General features: G+C 38.1%; 2 protein-coding genes and 1 pseudogene across 6 annotated transcripts in view; all 3 read right to left on the reverse strand.

The window, feature by feature from the left end:
• Positions 1-2,724, reverse strand: part of LOC146466269 (uncharacterized) — a 40,339-nt gene extending 37,615 nt beyond the window's left edge. The window contains exon 1 of the mRNA XM_085127620.1: positions 2,695-2,724. Coding sequence (XP_084983746.1) covers positions 2,695-2,724 — 30 coding nt within the window. The remainder of the gene's footprint in view (positions 1-2,694) is intronic.
• The window catches only part of LOC146466268 (uncharacterized), a 77,783-nt gene extending 52,786 nt beyond the window's left edge, over positions 1-24,997 (reverse strand). The window contains exon 1 of one of the 4 annotated variants that reach the window (XM_085127575.1): positions 24,980-24,997. The gene's annotated coding sequence lies outside the window, so the exon portion shown is untranslated. Of the gene's footprint in view, positions 1-5,179; positions 5,260-10,972; positions 11,032-24,979 lie in introns of those variants that run through there. The other 3 variants (XM_085127570.1, XM_085127574.1, XM_085127573.1) reach the window with 3 other exon arrangements.
• On the reverse strand, positions 13,406-21,646 carry LOC146466273 (uncharacterized; annotated as a pseudogene). Its single transcript, XR_014868082.1, has 7 exons — positions 20,802-21,646; positions 17,807-19,868; positions 17,172-17,324; positions 14,917-16,855; positions 14,308-14,505; positions 13,749-13,845; positions 13,406-13,648 (listed from the first exon to the last, which is right to left on the reverse strand). The product of XR_014868082.1 is annotated as an uncharacterized LOC146466273 (transcript).
• Positions 24,998-25,984: the final 987 nt, after the last annotated feature.

Below are 25,984 nucleotides of genomic sequence, written 5' to 3' on the forward strand. Positions count from 1 at the left end.
TAACAACCAAGAAATATTTATTAACACTCCACTTTAGCAATGCCCGTCAATAATAATTATTTGTTCAAGAAAAGTCTAAAAATAGTCACTTAGAAACATTGTCAAGGAAAAGATTAAATCCATAAACTGTGCCACTGCATACAATTTTAAATAAATTGCAGTGCTGATCCATGAAATAAAGATTCGCCTCAGGTTTAACTAGAAATTGATTATCGTAGAGGCATGTACATGTCTCCATACAACTTGAATCAAGACACCTATAATGGGTTGGTGTTTAGGCAGGGTTGAACCCTGAAAGTGTTTAACACCATGGCCATAGAGAACATGATGTAGTTGGAGGCAACCAGACAAAGGGTCTGGGAGACCTTCTTGAATGCGAAGTGAGCATTACTGCTGACAGATAATTCTTTAAGCCTGGTTTGCACGAACGTCGCAAGCATAAGCACAAGAAACCTACGTGCAAACCAGTGCGACGCAAGCATAAGCGCCTTGTGCCTCCGCTTGTGTTTGTGCTTGCGTTGTTCCGGTTTACATGTATGACGCAACGACACAAGCATAAGCACAAGCACAAGAGAATGGAACGATTTCCGTTCTCTTGTGCTTGCACTTGTGGCATTGCATCGTATGTGTAAACCGGGACGACGCAAGCATAAGCACAAGTGCAAGGAAAGGAAACTGAAAAACAGTGACAAGTTGTCAGCGTACATTCTAGTTACTCATGCGTTGCTATTTTCCGCCAAGTTGGAATCAAATCTTGCACCAAAAGGCAGCCCAGCCACACAATTGTGCCAAATTTTGTATGCTTCTACGCTTGCGTATATCACCTTATGCTTGTGCTTATCACACGTGTAAACATCCTTGCGCTTATATGCTTAAGCTTGCATCGTACGTGTAAACCAGGCTTTATGAATGAATGGTAGAGGGTATCTGGAGGAAGGAGCAAAAACATGTGAATGTTTTCTCATTTACAGGAAAGAGCCAGTGGGGAAGAGAGATGATTGTCCTGGGTAAAGAACTCCCAGTAGCAGCATTAAGCTGATGAGTTAAGGCCTTTTGAGTTAAGGGGGCAAGACCATGAATCAAGTGGAGGTCACACTTGGTCATTAGAGCAGATTCAAGTCCTCCCTCCCAAAGAAGCTGCTGTAGAAAGGGGCCTGACACTCTACCCTTTGAGATCTCTAAATGTAAGTACTTGTCAATGATCTGTGGGTTGAAAGATGCACAGGGAAAATTCCCTGAGGTAGACTTTAAGGAAGTGATACATGCACTGAGGTGGAAACCCAAGCTGAAACCATGACAAAGACAACTGGCCATGGCCACATAAGCAACTTTGTCTGGATAAGGATGATGATGGAACTTGAACTGCAGCTATCCACATTGATTGGAGTGAGCTGAGCTGGACACTGGCCTCAAGGGGGAGTGGGCCGTCAGATTGAAGGCTTGGCTGGTGACAGGCAGGCTCCGAAGGAATGTGACTGGCTGTGGCTGATTATAGCTAATAATGAGGGCAGTCTTTGCTGGGACATACATGTAACTAAAACATGTTAGAAGCTCAACTGTAATGAAGAAACATTAATGGAAGAATGCACAAATTGTGTACAATTCTCTAGACCAGGTACAGGTCACGTAGCCTGACCAGGTGGGTTAGCGACGTACATTGTCCAATCTTGGCAGGGGGAAGAGAAGAAGAAGTGATAAATCTTTTGATCAGCTTGTACCAAAACATTTGATAGAAACGAAGACTTGAAGGTAATGTTAGATTCTGTGATAAACGTACAAGACTTTCTTCGGCGACAATTCAATAAAATTAAGCTTTATTTCATTTTGCATCTGTCCATTGACAGAGCGTACCTCATAATTTTCAAGACGAACCTCATTTATCAGAGTCACGGAGGTACCTCAAGTTAAACTTTATCCAAAGAAGGAGTTAATAGCAATGTTAAACGTGTTCATTAAGGCCCTGTTCAGACTAGGTGCCCGTTTCCGGTTCTCGGGCATGGGCAATAGTCTGAACAGAGCTTTTTGTCGGTGCCCTAGCAAAAATCTGGGCACCGTGCCCGGGCACGGGCACTACCTTCAAAGGTAGTACTCGGGCACCGTTCCTGGGCACGGGCACTGGTGTGAACAGGATTTTGTCAGTTCCCACGTTTTTTCCTCATGCCTCCTTACGATACAGCAAACAAAATGGCGGGCCCTAAATTGACCACAGGCCGACCACCCTCTGTTTGTGTGGTGTAATGACTGTTTGCGACTTCAGACTTTATATTCATGCGACACGATCGGTTGGAATTTTTACTGAGTAGAGATATTTAAAGTCGCCTTTTACCTTTATGTTGAAATAAAGTTTCAAGGAAATGTTGATTGAGTCATGCGTGGTGTTTTTTTGCCATTCCGGGCCGTAGAAACCCTTCTCTGGCGAATGTACAGTTCAACAGTGTTGACTATTCTTCAGTTATTTACTGTTTGCGGAAATTTTCAACAACAGAGAAGATCCAGAGAAGACAAGGGGCTTCCTTAGCATTAGGAATGTATTTTACATCTGGAGACAATTTTTATATGACCCTTAATCAATAGGTATGTAAGAATAACATGATAGTTATTGGTTGATGCTTCAGCAAATAGCGCCGGCTTCTATGCAAACAATCAAACACCAGTTTAGTGAATTTTATCTAAAGCCAAAAAATAACCATTTACCTCAGCTGGTCCTGGTCCTGGTCCTGACATCATGGAATACTTGAATTCTTCTTAATGCTGTTTACTGTCGACTGCAAAGTACAAAAAGGAACAAATGAAATACATGTCACATGAAAACACAGCGACGTCTTCATGATCACTGAGCTCATTGCATGAAGTTAATATTAAACTGACTGATACTTTAAACCTTTAAAAGGAAGAAATAAACCGATAAATACAGTGTTTCTCTGCAAAATGGTTAGGCAATCATGCACACTGTTGTTTGGATTTATGTTGTCATTTCAAGGCTTAAGGCCTACACAACAACGTTACAATATTAAATGGGGTGTTTGCTTGCACATCATTAGCAGGCACATCGCAGCACGAACAAGAGGCTTAAGTGCTGATGCCTTCAAAAATATTACAAAAAGATAATATGGCTGTATTGACAGCCAAAGTAGCATTTTCCCTGTGTTTTTTGTCATGTTTGAGACATTGAATCAGAGAAAATGTATGGGTCACACCACATGAGAATTAACCTAACAGTGGCTACATGTAGGATCTCCAAATTTATTCTACTACATCTTTGAAAGCACACCATAAGTTTTTTACGGAAAATTAATAAAACTTACAGTTTGTGAAAAGTTTTTACAGCCTTAAAATTTCCATTCAAAACATTCGAATTTTCCGAATTGTTTCACCTGATTACTCATGATGCACTTAAGGTTATAAAGCCTTCTATTCTCAACCAATTGCAGTTGAGAAAACGGAAAGCAATGACCAAACGGGGCTTCTCAGAAACGCATTTCAATTTCTCAGAAAATGCTATCCAAGAACTATAACTTTTCTCGTGTTCATTTTTGTGTCAAGTTTATCAAAATTAGCATCACATAGATACAGTTAATGAGACATGTATACATGTTTGTGGTATTTTCTCCTAGCCTTGTTCACATTAAACAGGAATAAATAGAAGCTAACTGTACTGATAGAAAACTTATACATCGGCAAAATGAAACCTTGTGTAATTTTTGCGACCCAAATTTCGATTTCAGACTACAGAACGGTTAGTATCTTAAACCACAAAAAATTCTGGCTATCGATACCAAGTTGACTTGCATGTCTATTGTTGTGCGTATGTGTTAAACAACTATATATAGGGCCTGAATCATTTTCAGTCGCTAATGGTTTGTCCTACACTGGTCAGCAGGACTTTGCATTAAACAATCAAAATCGATCGTCAAAATATGATGGTGGACAAGTGGAAAGAACTCAATAACTGACAAATAAATTAGTTTACATTGTCGATTAAGGTCGGTAATCACAGGATTTCAAGGACTAGCTATTGATTTACAATGTCAATTTTCATTGGGCTTTAAACCTATTAAAAGTTACCAACTCGGTCACCTTTTTACAGTTAAAGTATTAAAAGCTGTAAGGCAAACGCTCGCTAAGGTAAATAAAACTCTTAAAAAGCAAATGGTAAAAAAATTGTCCTTCAATCCAGAAGCGAATGTGAGCAGACACAGCTGACACCGACAATTCTATTTTATTTTATTTTAACTTCCGATAATAGTGTACAATAATATCATGAAGTTTCGGATAGTTTTGAATCGTCAACGAACCGCGTCCGGTTCAGCAACTACAGTCTTGTGCCCTAAGAGTCAATTACTGCTGTTTTTTTTTATTTTTTCGATTCCTTTCGATAAAAATCAATAGAAATCGAGGTCTAACGTTCGAAATTTGACCATCACTGAAAATCTCAAGAGACAGAGTGTTTGATTTTTATCTAGAAACAATAGAACTTGCAAGGTCTAGAGACAATGGTCGCTTGTACTCGACTCTATGTTATTCCCTGTGCTTAGTCTGAGCTATTAAACTGAACCGATCACGAGCTTGCAACACAAAGGCATCAGGAGATTTACGTCATCACAATGTGCTTGTTCAACCAGCTATATGATTTAATGAAGGATCCTTTCAATTTCCTTCATCTACACTGTAAACATAGAATACTCTAACAGAAATTTTATCCTTTTAAGTATTCCTCATATGCTCTGGAAAGGCAGTACATATCTTATGGAAATAAAGACATGGAGGCGAAGACAAAAAGATATTAAATTACCACCAAAAGACATTGAGAAGACACGAATAGCTATATTCAATGTCCGCATTTCCTGTGTAAATTGGTTGCTAAAAAAATATCGATCACGCTATGCATGTTATACAACCGGTTTGCAACTCAGTTTCCGAAACATAAAAAGTTCTCAATTAAAATGCTTCAGAGTATAAAAAATATTCGGGAGAGATCGAAATCAAAGACCGTATCCGCGACTAAATTTGTGGACGCGTTGAGTGCAAGCTTTACTAACTCACGCCACTTACACTGAAGCATTCCAACAAGATAAGACATAACGTTTTATAACGAAACCTTGATCAAACGGATGGAACCTAAAAAGAAAGCGAACAGAATATAACACAAACAATACTATATCAATTTCTTTACGCTTACCTTAAACTAAGTAAGAATCAACTGCAACCACCTTTAGAAGCAATCAGACAACGCTAACAAACATAGAAGGACTCTTCACTCCATATACGGAAGCGGATCATTATTTAAGTTACGCAATCATTACCGTGATCCGGAGCGTGACCAAATTCCAACTGAAACAGGACCTCCTTGTCTTTAAATCCGCGCCAAACGTTTTAATTATTTGTTTATTTATTTATTATTTATCATCTGTTTTTACGATAACTAGCAAGTTTTATCGTCAGCATAAGTATGGAGGGACAAAGAGAAAGGACCTGAGGCCATCGGCGAATGTCATGCCAAATATTTAATTTAAAACTGGAATCTTGATAGGGTGAGAATTCAGCCTCAAAATTAGAATCTAGCTCTGGAGCCAAGAATGTTAACCTGCAAATCCCCGTACAGATGGGAATTCGTGATGAACCGCGTTCCAGCAGAATCTTTTTGGGAAAATTGTCAAATAAAGGTTTATAGTTTCAAAATTTCAAGTTCAAATTTTATCTTCAAGTACTACCATGGGCCCCCGGTACTGCTGAGTTATTTTATTGAATATTTTAGTGTATGAGCACGTAATGGTTTTTTCTACACTGGTCAGCAGGACTTTGCATTAAATAAACAAAATCGATCGTCAAAATATGATGGTGGACAAGTGGAAAGAACTCAATAACTGACAAAAAAATTAGTTCACATTGTCGATTAAGGTCGATAATCACAGGATTTGAAGGACTTGTTATAGATTTACATTGTCTCAATGAAACCTTGAGAGACAATGTCAATTTTCATTGAGTTTGAACCTATTAAAAATTACCAACTCTGTCGACTTTTCACAGTGAAAGTATTAAAAGCTGTAAGGCAAATGCCCGCTGAAAAAAATAATATGGCTGGATTGACTGCCAAAATAGCATTTTCCATGTATTTTTTTTTTGTTGTTGTCATATCTCAGACGTTGAATTAGAGAAAATGTATGGGTTACACCACATGAGAATTAACTCAACAGTGGCTACATGTAGGATCTCCAAATTTATTCTACTGCATCTTTGAAAACACACCATAAGTTTTTAACGGAAAATTAATAAAAACGTGCAGTTTGTGAAAAGTTTTTACAGCCCTAAAATTTCCATTCAAACCTTTGACTTTTCTGAACTGTTTAATCTGATTACCCTTGATGGGCTTAAAGGTAAAAAGCCTTCTATTCTCAACCAATCGCAGTTGAGAGAACGGAAAGCAATGGCCAAACCGGGCTTCTCAGAAATGCTACTCAAGAACTATAACAATTCTCGTGTTCAGTTTTGTGTAACATTTATCAAAATTAGCACCACGTAGATACAGTAAATCAAACATGTATACATGTTTGTGGTATTTTCTTCAAGCCTTGTTCACATTAAACAGGAATAAATAGAAGCTAACTGTATAGAAAACTTTTACATCGGCAAAATGAACCTTGTGTAATCTTGGCGATCCAAGTGTATCTCGATTTCAGAAAATAGAACGGTTAGTACCTTACCCTGGTGAAAAACCTCACAGGATCTTCAAGGATCTTTAAAGATCTTCAAAGACCTGCCAAAGATCTTTAAAGATAAAGATCCTCAAAGGATCCTTATAGGATCTTTGAAGATCCTCCAAAGATCTTCAAAGATCCTGCATTTGCAAGATCTTGTTATACTATCTACAAAGATCCTCAAGGAATTGGTAAGGATCTTGCAAGGATCTTTGTAAGATCCTTGCAAAGATTCCAGCAAAGATCTTTGCAAGGATCCTTCAAGATCCTCAAAGATTTGATGAGGATCTTTGAAGAATCTTACAAAGATCCTTTTAAAGGTCTTGCAAAGATCTTTGTAAGGATCCTTCAGGATCCTCAAGGATTTAATGAGGATCTTTGAAGAATCTTACAAAGATCCTTTAAAGATCTTGCAAAGATCTTTGCCAGGATCCTCAAGGATTTAATGAGGATCTTTAAAGAATCTTAGAAAGATCCTTTTAAAGATCTTGCAAAGATCTTTGCCAGGATCCTCAAGGATTTAATGAGGATCTTTAAAGAATCTTAGAAAGATCCTTTTGAAGATCCCGCAAAGATCTTTGCCAGGATCCTCAAGGATTTAATGAGAATCTTTGAAGAATCTTAAAAAGATCCTTTCAAAGATCTTGCAAGAGATCTTTGCCAAAATCTTCAACAATTTAATAAGGATCCTTCGAAGATCTTGCAAAGATCTTTGTCAGGATCCTTAGGGATCCTAAAAGATTTTTAAATTAAGCTGAATATCTTTGACGGATCTTAAAAGGATCCTTGATAGTAAGGATCTTGCAAAGACCTTTGCCAGGATCCTTCATGAGCTTCAAGGATTTAATAAGGATGTTTGCAAGACCCCTATGATAGAAAAAAACGGTCATGGAAAATAAAAGGCCATTACACTTGCAATTACAGTGTAGGCATTTGGTAATTTATTTTATTACATGTAATCAATAAGACCGTTTATTCAAATACACTTCGCAGTCTGAGACTGAATTGCGTGTACAAATAATTAAATTGTATGAAACTGAAAAACATAATATATACAAAATATAGAAAAAATTTAATAATTACAGGTAACATATAATAAAGAAGAATGCATAGAACTCTGCAAGAGGAAAAAGGACATTATTAAAAAAACTACATACTACTGCTAATGACTAATAATAAAAGAGTTCTTTTAACGATTGGTCTTGCACACCGGAATTATAAAACGATTATTGCTCTTAAGCTTGTGGGATGAAAGGGCAGGTGGAGGCAGCAAATTTGAGCGTTTGTGGTTTCTTGATAAAGATATAGAGTTACAAAAGTTTGTTCGCAAGAAAGTAACATCGGGCATACAATGTTGGTAGATCTGCCCGCTTTAGTAACAAATACATTTGTCACATTTCAAAATAAGAATCAAAATTTCTGTTTCTACTGAGTTTGAGCTTCCAGAGTAAATAATTATATCTTAAAGGTGTTGGAAAGTACAGACTGTTGACTAAAACTCTGAAAGTTGCAATAATGCAATGTCATCAATACTGCTGGTGTTTTGCTTGGACCTATTGCTTGGATGTCTCAGAGAAACGGGTACATGGAATATGGAATTTCGTTTTGGCAATTTAAATTTGTGATATGTTGCACCAAGATTCCTGCTTGATATGGCTTCCCACCAAAGGATATAATTCAATAGACAAATAAATAAGTTTACTCAGCTGATTGTCTGATCAGTGCTTGTCATGCAGCATGATAGTGTCTTAATGATACTCAGACTCAGCAATTCATTCTTATAAATTAAAAGTGATTTCCAATAGCTAAAAGTTTGCTCACAGTCTTCATCAAATGATTACCCTGTCGCTTTCTTGCACAATATATACTTCTTTTATAAAGGAAACAAGGAAACCACCGGCAGCCATTTTGGATTTCCATCAGACTTGGAAGACTGGGCATGAACAAAGCCAAATTTGGTCAGCAGCTATACACTGCAGGCTCGCAGAAAGACCGTTTCTTTTGGATTTTAGCAGGACTCTAGAAAACAAGGCACATTTCCTCGGTTTTTTCTTCTTTTAAGCTAGAAAATGATGGCTTTAAGCAACAAAACGTGGACAACTACTTTTTAGAAACAGGTAGGCTTTAATATCAATGATTTTGATAAAAGACTGGCTTGAAAATGTATGATGCACAATTCAACCAAACGAATGCATGTGCTTCTGTGAATTTAGCTACAAATTCATCTGATCTCGGTTGTCGAGGTAGCCATTTCCTATTTATTTAAAAAAAAAACATTTACAAACGTTTTTATGGGGTAAGTTTGTAGTTTTAGCGCTAGTTGAAATGAACAATCAAATGATTGTAGTTGTACTGAGAATCAATTGCAAGCTTTATTTGTGTGGTGACTCATCCGGTCGAGTATAACATTATTACTTTAATTTGCCTGTGATTTGTCAGTCAGTTTGTGGAGTATTATAATGCCCACATGTACAATAAAATAGCACCATGAGTTAAAAACGAATGTGAACACTGTAATCACACAGAAGAACTGACTAAAGTGCATGATTTTTTCTCTTTTTGCTGTAGATCTTCAACTCAATGTTGTTGTCAAGGCCGTTACTCAAGACTGCAGTTTCAGAGTGTGTGAAGTCACCAAATCTTGCTCAATTAAAGCTAAGTCACTTGTAAGCAGGGGAGCCTATTTTTAACTGATTTAATATGGTTATGAATTGTGACTTCTATTACTATATATATTACTCAGGAACAATGAAAAAAATAAAATTTTGAAACTTTGAGCCTTCAATTCATTACTTGATGTCTGATAGTTTAATAGAAAATTAGAGGGTCAAATTGTTTTGATCATGTAAATTTCAAGCAAATTGGTACTTTTTTGTCTTTTAGCACTGTGCTTGCACAATTATTATGCCTATCAAATTTTTATAGTAGCACAACATTTGCTGATGTTGTGATTGCACTGTTTGGTTACATTATTCATTATCTACAATATAGTTATTCCACATTTTGTGGGTCATCACAAGGGAAAAACTACAATTTTTCTGAGCCACTATAAATGTGTTAAAGTTGTGCAGACAAGGCAGTAACTTTTAAGTTTTGTTAAAGGCTGATAATTTAGACAGGGATTTTGACTTGCAATAATGTTGTGAACAACATCTGTTGAAATCTGTTGCACTGTGTAGCCTTGTCATTAGAACTTTTGAACATAACCAGAGCTTGCTATAAGTTATTGTTTTTCTGTTATTATATTTTCTTGTACTAACTTTTTCACTGGAGATTGTCAAACCAAATTTTAGAATAAAAATTATTACAGTTTCTTGTACATTAACATTAGGATCGTGATCACCCAGGCTTCATGTTGCAGTCAAAATTTTGTCCATCATGGTTGAGGTAAAATATCCATCTGCTGAATATTATTCTTTCACAATACATATTAAAAGTTATGTTTCTATTTCTGATTTTATTTACACAAGTTACTTTCTATTGATTTGATTTACAATTCGCTTTTTGAGAGTTTAATTTACCTTAGCGAGCATTTGCCCTACAGCTGTGAAAAGTCGACCGAGTTGGTACTTTTTAATAGGTTCAAAGCCCAATGAAAATTAACATTGTCTCTCAAGGTTTTCATTGAGATATTGTGAATGTATAACTAGTCCTTCAAATCCTATGATTACCGACCTTTATCGACAATGTGAACTAATTTCTTTGTCAGTTATTGAGTTCTTTCCACTTGGCCACCATCATATTTTGACGATCGATTTTGATTGTTTAATGCAAAGTCCTGCTGAACAGTGTAGGAAAAACCATTAGCAACTGAAAATGATTCAGGCCCTATATATAGTTGTTTAACACACACGCACAACAATATACAGGCCAGTTTGGTATCGATAGCCAGTATATTTAGTGGTTTACCCTGGTGAAAATCTTTTGAGGATCTTTAAAGATCCTCAAAGATCTTCATGAAGATCTTCGAGGATCCTTATGAAGATCTTTAAGGATCCTTAAACAATCTTGCAAAGATCTTTAAGGATCCTCAAAAATCCTTGCCAAGATCCGTAAGGATCCTCAACTTTCTTGCCAAGATCTTTGAAGATCTTGGCCAAGATCTTGACTAAATTTGTGGACGCGTTGAGTGCAAGCTTTACTAACTCATGCCACTTAACACTGAAGCATTCCAAGCAGACAAAACATAACGGAAGCTTGATCAAACGGATGGAAGCTACAAAGAAAGCAAACAGAATAGAACACAAACAATAATATATCAATTTCTGTACGCTTACCTTGAACTAAGTAAGAAACAACTGCAATCACCTTTAGAAGTAATCGGACAACGCTAACAAACAGATAAGGACAACTTGCGGCTAAACACAGGAATTGCACCGGCCTGTGATTGGAAGTTAAAAATAGCATTAGTCACACACTACTAACCTCGTATGTACAAGAAATAAGTCAGAAACTAGTCTTCGCAAACTCTAAACGCCTTCTTTCGATAATGCATGTACTTTAAAACGAAACTCCTGCCAGAAAAAAGCCATGATTTTCAATTCGGCAAAATTTTGCCGTGAAAGCTGTTGAAATTGCAACGAAATTGAGCTAAGCTCAAAACACATACCTCTCGCGACTCATTACCGATGAAACCAGTGATTCACAATCGATATTAACGTTCACGTATCTGTTCTCGATCACTTTCTTTTCAATATTTACTTTTTCGGCAACTTCCTGACTCGGTGCTATTCCTGTCGGCAATACAACCTTAAGTATAGGAATTGCACCGAACCGCACAACCGATCACTCGTATTGAAAAGCGCTTATTTACAAGTAATGAATGTTTCCTGTTCCTGTTATTAGCGGATGGACTAGTAAATGAGGCTTGGTCTTCACGCACAGTAAAAAATATATCGCTGAGGACTCGTACTACTCGGTGCGATTCCTTTCTTTAGCAGAGCAGTCGGCACTTAAATAGAGGAATTGCACCAGGGAATAATTTTCTGTCTTCATTACATGACCGATGAGAAAAGACCGCTGCTCAGTATGCAAGTACGTACTGCGCCTACTTTTGTTACTACGCATACGTTCTGCGCATGTAGAGATGCTTGATTTTCCTTTGCCATACAGGGATGTTTTTGTACGGTTTAAAACTATGCGGAGAAACCAGAACTTATCAAGTGCGCTTGGGGGTAACCATGCATTTTCAGAGATAATAAAGCTTCAATTAATTTGATAAAAAAAATTATCACTTTTTAGAATTATTGTATCTCTAAAAATGGTTGATTACCCCCTGTTTTCTTTTTGGATTCTTGCTAAGGACTGTTTTTCCTGTTTTTCCTGGGACATAAAATACCTCTGTATTAGTAGGCGCCGTCCATAATGGCTACAAATTTATGACAAGCAAGTAGCAGCATCAACAACAACAAAAGTTTATTGCCATCTCACAAATATTTTTTGAGGAAGAGGTAAGATAGCTGCACCAATTTTTATTTATTTATTGTATTTATTTGTCTGAATATCATCTAATACCCGAATTAATTTAAATTTTACTAGGTAAAAGACCTTATACAAAAATTGGCTGATAATTACTTCTTTTATCGAGTTTTACCAACATGCGAGGCAGCGAGGCGTGCGAGGCACCATGCGAGGCGTGTGAGGCTGACGTGCGAGGCTTGAAAAAAACATGCAAGGCATGCGAGGCACGAACAACCCCAACATAAACTGCTAACCGTTAAGCTAACCGGGGAGCTATTTAAGCTAACCTGCGTGTTATTTAGGCTAACCGGAGTGCTCTTTAGGCTAACCGGAGTGTTTTTTAGGCTAACCTGAGTGCCTCACACGTCTGCCTCGCATGCCTCGCACGCCTCGCTGCCTCGCACTTTGTAAGGACCCCTTTTATCTGTATTTAACATTATTAAACCCCAGTCAAACAGACGCAACATTTCACGCAACACCATGCTACATTGTTGGGTGTTGTTTCAAGGGATTGGGAACAGCAGTGGTCAAACACACAACATGAAGCAACATGATTCAACATGAGAACACTTGAAATCTTGCTAAATGTTGCATGGACAGTTTGACCCAATTCAAAGTTGACGTAACACTCACGCAACATAAATTTTCACAACATGCTGCACCCAGGTGGTCAAACAGAGGCAACTTGTTGCGCTCAACAATGCTGTATGATATTGCTTGAAATATTGCATCTGTTTGAGTTAGGCTTTAGTTCAACTAGCCTGATGTTTCAGGTAAAATATTCTTTTACTTTTTGAATTCAAGAATGAGGCTAGTATTAAAGGCAAATTTGAAAGCAAACAAAAGATTATTACAATGTTGACCTTTTTGCATAGGGTCTATAATTATGTACATTGGAGTTTATATTTTTACAACATGCTTCACTTTGAAACCCTTACAATAATTTACAGAACAAAACTTGTAGAGGAAAGCACTTCAGGTTGTCATAAAGCCCACCTGCAAACTCAGTTATTGTGGGGATGTAAGTTTCCTTCGTGGAGGCTTCACTCACATAGGTTTAACTCCATACCCATCCTCATTCCACCTTGAAACTTATACCCCTAACTCCTTTTTTATACATATATAACGACTGTAAAACAAGGGAATTAAGGACAATAACATTAGCAATTGAGTTGTCAAGAATGCCGGGAATTTCAGCTTAGTTTTCGCTGCCCTTGGTAATACTTGGATTGAAGCTACGTGCCTGTTTATATTCCAAGGCCTCTAAACTTTTAATGGTCTGTATGTTGCCAGTTCTATTGTTCTTAGGGTTCCAATTTATGTTAACCATCAGTATACCATCTAGGGCTTGGCTTTAACATTGTGCTACTGAACCATAGCAACATAATGTGGATTTTCCTTTTAATTAGATTTCACTGACAGGTTCCTTGTTTGAACACTTCGCACAGTACCATTCATCTGGAGTATGTCTTGCAATTATCTTTGCACATGTCCTATTTAAAGTAAATCACAACATTAATTGTGTTACAACATTTCAAAATTCATTTTTTAGTACAACATTTACTTTAAAATATTGTTCAGTATTGATCTCACCAATGATGCCAGCAGTAGCAGCCCTCACACATAATCATGTTTTGATAAGAGGAAGTTTGACATGTTTCACATCTCCAGGCACTGTTAAGGCTTTCCACTGTAGATATACATGTATAATCATCAATGTTCATTCTAAAAACTTAAGGTTATGTTATGAATAAATAAAACTTGGAAACTTAAAACTTAAAAACAAGTCTACACTGTATTTTACTTCTACTGGAGTGTTATAATTTGAGATTACTGACATTGAGGATATCTGTAAAAACATATGAAGCGAGTAAGAAGAAGAAGTATGCATTACGGTTATTGTTGGCAGTTATTTGAAAATTACAGATTGAAGTATTCAAGGAGAGGAGAGCATAATAAAGGATGCATACAGTCAGTCAATATCTCAACATAATTGAATGGATTTACAAACATGACTGACAACTTTATTTCCTCTCATGCAGCTGAAATATCATTACATTTTTGCTTATGGGATATAAAAATTTATTTAAGTCCAAAATTCTCTGCACTGTTAAATTATATTTAAAAGGTATTTATGTGATAAAACACTTACTTGACTTATTTATCATGACCCATGCATCATGCGTAAAAAGATGTTTTATTTTACTCAGGTCAGAGTCTAATGCTTCTCCTGGGGGATGGTCATCATCAAAAGTAATGTCTTCTTCAGAGAATGCTGTGCCAAATGTACTCACTCTTTTCTTTGCAGTTTCATTAATTCCAAACCATTGAAGCATGCAGTCAAGGTCACCTGCATTTTAATATGAATGGCAATAGTTTAGCGTCTTCACAGTAAGTAGTTCATTACATTTATTGAATTGAAGGTTATATGTTTCAATACATTCATGATTTCAAGGTGAAGAAGATTCATTTCTTTGGCAGTAAAATATCCTTTTCTGACTAACATACTAGACCGAGATATACAGTCAGAATTTGTTTGTTAGATCTGCGGTTGGATTTTTGATATTTCTTTTTGGGATTGTAAAAAATGCCAGATCTGTAATGACTAAGAAGGTGCACACCCTGAAAAATGGGGTCATTCCTGTTGTTTATGCTCAAGGGTATGCCCAATTTCAATGAAAAAATGGGCAAGCGATATTACAAAAATGTCTGTTATGTGGTTGGGGATGTGGAAATTCAAGAAAATTTTAAGTGGTGTTACCAGTAAGTTCTGTAGTTGAGAGGTCATCTGCCCTTTCCAAATTCTCAAATAGCACTTGCACTTCTTCTTTTGTTAGTTTAGCGAAGCGCATGTTGCTCTTGCGTTTCCTCTTTTTCTTTGTGGAATAGAATCGGGGCTGTGTCTCAATTTTCTTGTTTGCTGTAGCCTTTGAGGTGACTTTTAACTCTTTGAGAGGCTTTCTCTTTTGGAGAGAAGTAAATATGCTTTGACCAGCATTTAAATGCTTCTGAAGTTCTTGCAAGGCAAGTTTATCCTCACAGGTCTCTAATTGTGCAAGCAATGAAAGCAATTTCCCTCGCACACGTTCCCTGCAGGTAGCCAGGTCACAGTGGTTGTCACTCTGATTAATGAATTCAGTGAGATCACTCAGTTCTTGCTCAACATAATTGAATCTCTCAGTGTCATTTGATTTGGTTGCCATAGTGTCATGACATTTGTCATTAGAGAGTGACATTCTTAACAGAAATTGTTGGACATGGTGGACATGTTTGCATATAGTACTTTGGATAAGGTTGTCAGGACAGCTGCAGATGTACTGATGAATGCAGATGTTACATTCCAAGCATTTCAAGTCACAGCTTGGGTCTTTGCAAGCTTCCAATAGTTTGGTCACAGTGTAGGTACTTTGAGTATCCTCAGATTGAACAGTCCACTTAGACTCACCCACTTTGTTAATCAGCTTATAACTCATCCCTTTGCTCTTACCATGTCTGTCTTGAATAACCTTCAATTTGTAGTGGCATTTCCCCTTTGTCAGCTTGATGAGCCTTTCAAAGGACTTGTCTCTAACAAATTTAAGTAAGTTGAACAAGCAAGTGTCAACCCTCTTGTTAAACTTCCCCTTTAAATAATTGTACTTGAATACGCGGTGAAATGCCTCAACTAGCATGTTGGTGTTGATTCCCATGCCAGCCCTATGGCAATAAGCCCACAGCTCCTTTTTGGTCACCCATTCTCGTTCGAAATAGGCACTGAATGAAGGACTTGCAGATGGAAGGTATTGCAACATCTTAGTCAACTTGTCTTCAAAGTCCTCAGTGTTTGTTTCTTGTAGGACAGTTCGAAGCATTTTATATATTTCAGCGGCAACCACAGTGTCCTTTACCTTTGCTCGTAGCTCATCTTGCCACGCCCGATCCACGTGCCATGTACAAAGCAGTCTGATGGGCTTGCCCCCCATTATCCCGATCCAGGCGTTGAAAAACTGGCTGGCAGTATCACTCATAACCCATTGAGGCAACAAAGTTTCACAATTTTGTTTCAACTGTTTGAAGAAAATGCACATGTGTGTAAAATCCTCATGGTTGGACATGCACCATGCTATAGGTACACCCTCTCCACATTCATCCGTTACCATGACTGTTGTCAGGAGGAAGTCATACCCAGTAGTGCCATGCGTGGAGTCAATGCAAACACCCTTGGATGCAAACCTCTGGGCCATATATTTTTGAAAGGGTGTTTGGATGACGATCATAAAATCCTCCTTCAGTAGACCTGAGTCATCACCAGGATCTTCACCTTGTAATTTATAAAAGAGAACAGGATTGTTGGGACTTGTTCTCCATTCTTCTATCCACGCACGCACACTTTCTTGATCATTAGTACTTCTTTGGACATCTGCCAAACCAAAAGCTCGGGTGATGTTGGACAGGTCTTTTTTGTCAGTTAAGTGGTGGCGTTTGAACTCTTCACTGCCAATCCCCTCTTCTCTTATGTCACCTAAAATCGATCCTGTCTCTATTCACCCCTTGCTGTAACAAGGCTGCTATTTCGAGCTTCTTACCCAGTGGCAGCCTTGTATGTTGCAGCTCTTTCTCATGCCCATAATGAGTAATGCATGCATCAACCACCCATCTAACTCCATCTAACTTCGTTGCTTTCAAGGTTGCAGTGCAATTGTTCTGTATCTTGCAGGGTCCTGTGTGATGTAATTATCATAATATTATTGTGAATATTATTTAATTAGTGCATAGGCACGCAGTTTTCACTCTTAAGTAAAAGTTGTTCAAGATGATGCTCCATGACAGTTTTGTAATAGTTGCTGTGGGCATGAACGTTGCCCCAAAATTTAAAATTTCATTGTCTGTCTGTACTTCAACATTAAAATTAGGAACACCCATTGGAAATGTTTATATAAATAGTGGGCAATTTTGTTTTAATTTTGCCAAAGGTTTTCCAAATGTTTGGGTTTCAGTGTATCTCTGTCACAGACTGTAATGTTGTTTTTGTCATACCCTGTGATTTGGTGCGCCTTTTTCCTGTTCCCTTGGGCTTGTAAATACCACCCCTGTTACACTGGTAGTATTGGGTGTTTCCCTTACTGCCAGTGGTTTTGATGAAGGAACACTTTTCATCTTCCTCCAGCTTTTGTTTCCATTCCTCAAATGCTGAGAACAAAGAAAAAAAAAGAGAACAAATTAAAATTGAAATGCATCTTGTACAATTGACTTATAGGGTGTATAAGTAGATAGATGTACGGAATAATTGGGGTACTGGAAGCTGGGTCCTGGGTAATGATTAACTCATTACAGGAACAGCAGGAGAAAAAGTGCTGTGAAGGATGCCCTAGTAATCCCTACCCTCCCTAGTTGGCTGAAAAAACCCTTCCTGTAAATAGACCATTGGACAAATACAAATGCTTGGTTACTTTTCAAAGTCAAAGAACAAGAATCTAAGGTGCAGCTAGTTCCTTTTTTAAGAAATCTTGTGTCCAAATCTGTAAATTTACTGAAGTAGTAGGAACAACTAACCCATTCTTTGAAAGCATTGCTTGCAACATTTTTAATCTTTGAATTTCTACATTAGCATCTTTAGTCAGAAGAAAAAGTGAACAGTGTAAGTGTGGTTATAGTTTGATGTTGCCTCTCACCTGCATTATTGTCCAGATACACTGTCTTGGTTTCAAACTGTAGGTTGTGCATCTCAGACAGATGTTTTCTCAGGTCCAATATTTTGTGACACTGGAACGCACAGTTTTGGCATCGACAAGGTCCATTCAGTTCTATTCTTTCGTTTGGGTGACGCCGTCCTAAATGCCTTTTTAACGACGAATTACGGGAAAAGACAGAGTGGCAATAATTGCATTCATATCTTTTATTTTTTACAGGAGCATCATTGTTATTGGACCCTTCCTCGTCGGTGATCTGGTTAGTGTATTGGACAGTGGCCTGGTCATTGGGGGCTCTGTAAGGAGAAACTGATGGCTGTTTAACAGTGGCCTGGTCATTGGGAGCTCTGTCAGGTGTAGCTGATGGCTGTTTCACAGTGGCCTGGTCATTGGGGGCTCTGTCAGGAGAAGCTGATGGCTGTTTAACAGGGGCCTGGTCAGTGGTGGCTCTGTCAGGTGTAGCTAATGGCTGTTTCACAGTGGCCTGGTCAGTGGTAGCTCTGTCAGGAGAAGCTGATGGCTGTTTCACAGTGACCTGGTCAGTGGTAGCTCTGTCAGGAGTAGCTGACGGCTGTTTCACAGGGGCCTGGTCAGTGGTAGCTCTGTCAGGTGTAGCTGATGGCTGTTTCACAGTGGCCTGGTCAGTGGTAGCTCTGTCAGGTGTAGCTGATGGCTGTTTCACAGTGGCCTGGTCAGTGGTGGCTCTGTCAGGAGTAGCTGGTGGTTCCTCATAACTGATATCATCAGCTGTGGCTCTATCAGGAGTTGCTGGCGGTTCTTCAAAACTGGCCTGATCAACAGCCGGTGATTGGTCAGATCTGGCTTGGGTGGTTGCAGTTGAATTAGGTTCAGCAACATGGCTATGTGGGACAACATATGCTGCATTAATAGTGTTGTCAGCAAACCAGGCTGCAACCACCCTGCGAAGGTAGCCATTGTATTTAGAGGGTGTGGTGAGGAAAACTTGTGGCAGCTGTGAGATTTTCATTTCATCAACACATGACAATAATGAAAAAAGATTTGGGTTGAAGCAAGCAATTGCAGCTATTACCATGACAACAATACCGCAGATATTCATGCATGTCTGCAAAGGGTATAGTTTAGCACATGATGTGCCACAGCAGTGTCTACCATTGGAAGAGATACTTCTTGGATCGTGACAAACTTGTATGGAAAATTCATGAAAATCTGCATCACAAACCGTTATGAATGAGTGCAACTTTTCAATGAGACCATCAGGAACTGGCCATGCCAGTGAGTCGCCATATGTAATTATTTTTTCGCGTATGTCCACAAGGCATATGGTCGAGTGGGCACCATGCTGTTCGTCAGTACCAAGATAAGTACAGCCATTTGCAGAGCGACCAACATTGACGGCAAAGAGCAGCTTTTCAGGTTTCAATGATCCATTGGAGAAGCGACGTAAGGTAGACGGATCTCTTCGGAGTAAATCATTAATATATAGGCAGTACACATCAGACTGATTGTTGAGAACTTTCATGAGCCAACTGATGTGGTCACCCGAAACCCAGCGCTTGACACAGACCATTGAAAGCTCTTTTGGGGACATGGCATATGGCGACAGCCGTTCTCCATACCTTACTGAATACAACAAGTGTTGAAACTTGCTGATAGAAGAAGGTGGTGGCTGTTGTACTGTGTCAGGGATGTCATAGTTTGCTGAAAACCACTTTAACTCTTTCTCAACATCCTCTTTTATTGCTTTTGCAGAATGGAACCTAAGCATGTCTTGTATTGTTGGGATATCAAACCGACCAAGTGAATTTTCAGCATAAAGGAAATGACCACACTTGGCGAGTTGCTTTTTGGTGATTTCATCTTTCCACTGTGTCAGGTATTTTTCTGGTGGAATGAAAGAGAGCTGGAATGGGTCTGCTACTTCCTTTGGGGTGATTTGACGGACAATTCGATTCTTTCCAGGATATCTTGTTAATGGAACCCGATTTTCATATGCCTGCCCTCTACTAAATGATCTTATCGTTGAAGGGTTAAACCTCTTAGAATTCTTCTTTAAGTTGATTACCTGTATGAATAAAGGAAACATAAATTGTGTGGTGGAATTTCTAACTGAAAGGTTCTGTGTTAATAAATATTCTTTATGCATTTCGTTTCTTATCAGTTTACTCTGCTGAATAGTTGATATTGGATAGTCAGGACTATGTGCCTCTGTTTCTTGTTATTATGATAATTTTTAATTTCCCCAATGAAGTCATTAACACAGTCAGAAATTTTGCGGTTGTCATGTCACCATGTAGTGCTTGGTCAGTAAATTTGACCATTTCAGCCTCCAGGTTATTTTTCCTCAGAATCCATGTTTAAATGATGACCGGTAATTATCAATTTTTGTTCAGTGTACTTTCCTTTTTTTAATGTAGTAAAGAGTACCAAATATTATGGGTAAAAAGGTGCTATTTAGGTGCGTGGGATGGGGGGGGGGGGGTGGGGAGGGAAGGGGGGCTGGGAGATTTCAAAGGTGCTTTTGAATAGCCCAATTTCGATAAATTAAGTTCAGTATAAACCAGTACATATCACTGGCAGGCTCCAGGCTCCAGGCTCCAGGCTCCACTCTATAATTTATTCCCTGGAGCCTCGAAGTGCTGTTTTTTGAAGCTGAATTTTAATAAATCGAAATTGGGCTATTTTGTGGGGACTAGTTTTAGCCTGAATGGAATTTATGTATCTAAAAACTTTGACCTTCATTGACTCTCCCTTTAATTTCATATTTCTGGCTTGCACATACCTAGAAGATGTTACTGGGGTAGCACCCCCTCACTCCCATAGTGGTGCTGCAAGGCAGTTGACAAAAAATTTATGGACCTGTTTTCAGAAGGTTTGCATTTTATCCCGAATATATGGTATAACCAGGAGGGTTTAACTTGAATAGAAATGCATTGTTAATGGTAGCCCATATTCATTATGTTAATTGGCCTATTGAAATTATCAAGGTGGGTCTTACCTCCATAACAGTAGTTGCCATTGTGTGAAACACAGAAAAAACAACACCTTGAGTGTCACAACGATTGAAACGGAATAGTTATTGAGATAGAGAAAAAGCTGGAGGATTTCCCGCGAAAAATTTGGAAAAAAGTGAGTCTGCATGGTAACTAAGCAGCGGTGTTGCCTTTCAAAGTTCCTTGGGCATGTAACTATCACCAAGTCAAAGATTATTCCCTGGTGCAATTCCTCTATTTAAGTGTCGACTGCTCTGCTAAAGAAAGGAATCGCACCGAGTAGTACGAGTCCTCAGCGATATATTTTTTACTGTGCGTGAAGACCAAGCCTCATTTACTAGTCCATCCGCTAATAACAGGAACAAGAAACATTCATTACTTGTAAATAAGCGCTTTTCAATACGAGCGATCGGTTGTGCGGTTTGGTGCAATTCCTATACTTAAAGCATATCAGGTTGCATTGCCGACAGGAATAGCACCGAGTCAGGAAGTTGCTGAAAAAGTAAATATTGAAAAGAAAGTGATCGAGAACAGATACGTGAACGTTAATATCGATTGTGAATCACTGGTTTCATCGGTAATGAGTCGCGAGAGGTATGTGTTTTGAGCTTAGCTCAATTTCGTTGCAATTTTCAACAGCTTTCACGGCAAAATTTTGCCGAATTGAAAATCATGGCTTTTTTCTGGCAGGAGTTTCGTTTTAAAGTACATGCGTTATCGAAAGATGGCGTTTAGAGTTTGCGAAGACTAGTTTCTGACTTATTTCTTGTCCATACGAGGTTAGTAGTGTGTGACTAATGCTATTTTTAACTTCCAATCACAGGCCGGTGCAATTCCTGTGTTTAGCCGCAAGTGATAAGGACTCTTATTTACTTACTTACTCTTACTCTGGATTCCTAGGCTTTTAAACTGTCAAAATCAGAATTGGAAGACGTTACCAGACTATTGTTTTAGAAAGAGAGGAGGTCTGAGATTCCTTCTTAACTGCAATTACAATGTCAAGTATTTACTCGATCTACCAAGGTTCTACAGAGAAATGCTCGAGTTTTTTAGGGAGCTAAGAACTCTTTATTCTACCAGGGACTTTCATGATACAATTTTGTTCAACAACAAGGATATCCTAATTGGTGGTGAACCCTTTTTTATTAAAGAGTGGTTCTTGAAAGGAGTACGAGAAATCAAAGACCTACTGAGAAGCGATGGTAGTTTCTTATCTTTCAATGACTTTCGAAGGAAATATGGCTTAACTAACACTAACTTTCTCCAATTCTATCAGGTCGTTAACGCTATACCAAAACACCTGGTCTCAAAATCAATATCAATGCAATATTCCGCCTTGGCTCATATCAACGATGTAACTTCTTTTCATCTTGGAAATGAGGTACGAATCAACCTTATGGAAGCGAAGGCGAAAGATTTCTATTGGCTCATAATTAATAAAACGTATAACGACAAGCATTCTGGTCCCCAACGTTGGGACACTACTCTCAATTTAGATGAAGAAAAATGGAGTGACATTTTCAGTTCCGTTCGGGATATCAGCAAGGAAAATAAAATGAAAGAATTTCACTTCAAGTTTATACACAGAATTATCGTTACGAAGAAAGAACTTCACAAATTCGGAATTAAAACAGATAATGAATGTATTTACTGCGGGGATCAAGACTCTATTGACCATACTTTCCTTGAATGCCACTTCACTCAGCGCTTCACTAGAACTTGTTTGTCTTGGTTTAATGATAACAATAACACAAACTTTACTCCAAACAAAGAAGAACTCTTATTTGGAATCTTTAATAACTCCATGCCATTATTAAAGAAATTTAATTACACACTCTTATTCATCAAGCGACATATATACACCAGGAAACTTAACGAAGAAGCATTGCTTCTCTCCGACTTTATAAAAAAAATTAAATTTAAATACCGCGTTGAAAAATTTCAAAGTTAATTTTTGCTGTCGAAAAACAATATGCTCCTTCTTTTACCTACATTAGCTTCAGCTAATTTCTTAAGTAATAGCTGCCGCGCTAATGCAACGGCTTATGCAGTTTTGATTTTGTGTGTACGTGTGTTTAGTATCTGCGTTTAAAATAAACTTCTGTCATATAGAATAGTATAGCCTGCGAGCAAGCCCCCCACCCCCAAGCTAGAGAGCTTGCTCGCAGGCTAAGAATTGTAATACGGTAATATATTATCACAACTTTGTAATAATAGTAGCATTGTAGTTGTTGTATTATTATTTTTTTTTTCTTTTCTTTAACTATTTGAAAAGTGTAATAAGTATTTATGTAGTGAAATAAAGTTCTTCTTCATTAAAAAAAAAAAAAAAAAAAAAAGATAAGGACTCTTCACTCCATATACGGAAGTGGATCATTATTTAAGTTATGCAATCATTACCGTGATCCGGAGCGTGACAAAGTTCCAGCTGAAACAGGACCTCCTTGTCTTTAAATCCGCGCCAAACGTCTTATTTAATTATTTGTTTATTTATTTATTATTTATCATTAGTTTTTACGATAACTAGCAAGTTTTATCGTCAGTATAAGTATGGAGAGACATAGAGAAAGGAGCTGAGGCCATCGGCGAATGTCTTTCCAAATATTTAATTTAGAGCTGAACTCTTGATAGGGTGAGAATTCAGCCTCAAAACTAGAATCTAGCTCTGGAGCCAAGAATGTTAACCTGCAAGTCCCCGCACACTGATGGGAATTCGTGATGAACCGCGTTCCAGCAGACCCTTTTTGGGAAAATTGTCAAATAAAGGTTTATAATTTCGAAATTTCAAGTTCATATTTCATCTTCAAGTACTACCATGGGCTCCCGGTACTGCTGAGTTATTTTATTGAATATTTTAGTGTATGAGCACGTAATGGTTTTTCCTACACTGGTCAGCAGGACTTTGCATAAAACAATCAAAATCGATCGTCAAAATATGATGGTGGACAAGTGTGAAGAACTCCAATAACTGACAAAAAAAATTAGTTCACATTGTCGAATAAGGTCGATAATCAAGGGATTTGAAGGACTAGTTAAACATTTACAACATCTCAATGAAAACCTTGCGAGACAATGTTAATTTTCATTGGGCTTTGAACCTATTAAAAATTACCAACTCGGTCGACTTTTCACAGTTGTAGGGCAAATGCTCGCTAAGGTAAATAAAACTCTCAAAAAGCGAATTGTAAAAAAAAATTTGTCATTCAATCCAGAAGCGAATGTGAGCAGACACAGCTGACACCGACAATTCTATTTGATTTGATTTGATTTTATTTAACTTCCGATAATAGTGTACAATAAGATCAGGAAATTTCGGATGCTTTTGAGTCGTCAACGATCCGCGTCCGGTTCTGCAACTACAGTCTTGTGCCCTAAGGGTCAATTACTACTGTTTTTATTTTTCGATTCCTTTCGATAGAAATCGAAGTTTAACGTTCGAAATTCGACCAAAATTGAAACTCTCAAGAGGCAGACTGTTTGATTTTTATCTAGAAACAATAGAACTTGCAAGTTCTAGAGACAATGATCACTTGTACTCGACTCTGTGTTATTTGCTGTGCTTAGTCACTGTGATCCGGAGCGTGACCAGATTCCAACTAAAACAGGACCTCCTTGTCTTTAAATCCGCGCCAAACGCGTAACGTCTTATTTAATTATTTGTTTATTTATCTATTATTTGTCATTAATTTTTACCATAAGTAGCAAGTTTTATCGTCAGTATAAGTATGGAGGGACAAAGAGAAAGGACATGAGGCCATCGGCGAATGTCTTTCCAAATATTTAATTTAGAGCTGAACTCTTGAAAGGGTGAGAATTCAGCCTCAAAACTAGAATCTAGCTCTGGAGCCAAGAATGTTACAGACCCTTTTTGGGAAAATTGTCAAATAAAGGTTTATAGTTTCGAAATTTCAAGTTCAAATTTCATCTTCAAGTACTGCCATGGGCTCCCGGTACTGCTGAATAACACGGAATAACAAAGTACGACGAGACACCATCCCTAAAAATCCCTTAGAAACGTACAACGCAAGGCGTAGTTTTTTAGCTTTACTAACTCACGCCACTTAACACTGAAGTATTCCAACCAGACAAGACATAACGGAAGCTTGATCAAATAGATGGAAGCTACCAAGAAAGCGAGCAGAATAGAACACAAACAATAATATATCAATTTCTGTACGCTTACCTTGAACTAAGTAAGAATCAACTACAAGCAACTTTAGAAGCAATCAGACAACGCTAACAAACATGAAAGGACTCTTCACTCCATATACGGACATGGAAGTATTTAAGTTACGCAATATTACCGTGATCCGGAGCGTGACCAGATATCAACTGAAACGGCCGGACTTAGACTTAAGTCTCCGTTGAACACCAAAGAGGCCATTCAGATCGTCAAAGCCACCTGTAGACGATTGATCCGAGCGCGGATTAACCAATCAGGTTAACAACCAGACACGTATATACCACCTACTGACGTTCCACAATTCACTTGACTCTGAAGATGACTTCCGCTCAGGTTGTCGAAACGTCAGTCAAAGTCACCACAAACAGTCCTTCTCAGGACTACACTCACCCGGATGATCATAATTTACGTACTTATGACATGACTCCTGGGTTCAAACCATTTACAACCATTTACAATGAAACAGGAACTCCTTGTCTTCAAAATCCGCGTCAAGCGTCCAGAGTGGATTCGCCAGTTCCTTTGATGCACCGTGATCCGAATGATCTGAGATCACAAATCCGTTTTTGGACTCTCCCAAAAAAACCCGCACCCTTCGGTTTAAGGGGGGATTCAACCTAAACGCCATTTTTCCGCTACTTGACATGGCTTTAATGGAATATCTCGTCAGTCACGTTTCAAGCAATCGTAAAACTCTACGCTCATCCCGTGAACCTATGCTGTGGGGTGTTTTGTGAATTTTGGGTGATTCTGGGGTATATTTGGGAGGAGATAGTTTTTCTAGAAGGATTGGTAAAATTAAGAGAAATAAGAAATATTGAAGATTTAGTGAAGTTTAAAATTAGAATTTGTAGTTAATAATTAATAGACGGATACCAAGTTAGTCCACTAGCAACCTCGGGTGCTCTTGCGTGGCGTGGATATCCACTGTCTGTTAGTGTTCCAAAAATCATTTTCTTTCCTCAATCTCTTCTTAAAACCTCTTCAAATTTCATTCAAATTTAG

The sequence above is a fragment of the Pavona decussata genome, unplaced genomic scaffold (genome assembly GCF_977016875.1).
Source record: "Pavona decussata unplaced genomic scaffold, jaPavDecu1.1 SCAFFOLD_149, whole genome shotgun sequence".
Lineage (NCBI taxonomy): Eukaryota > Metazoa > Cnidaria > Anthozoa > Scleractinia > Agariciidae > Pavona > Pavona decussata.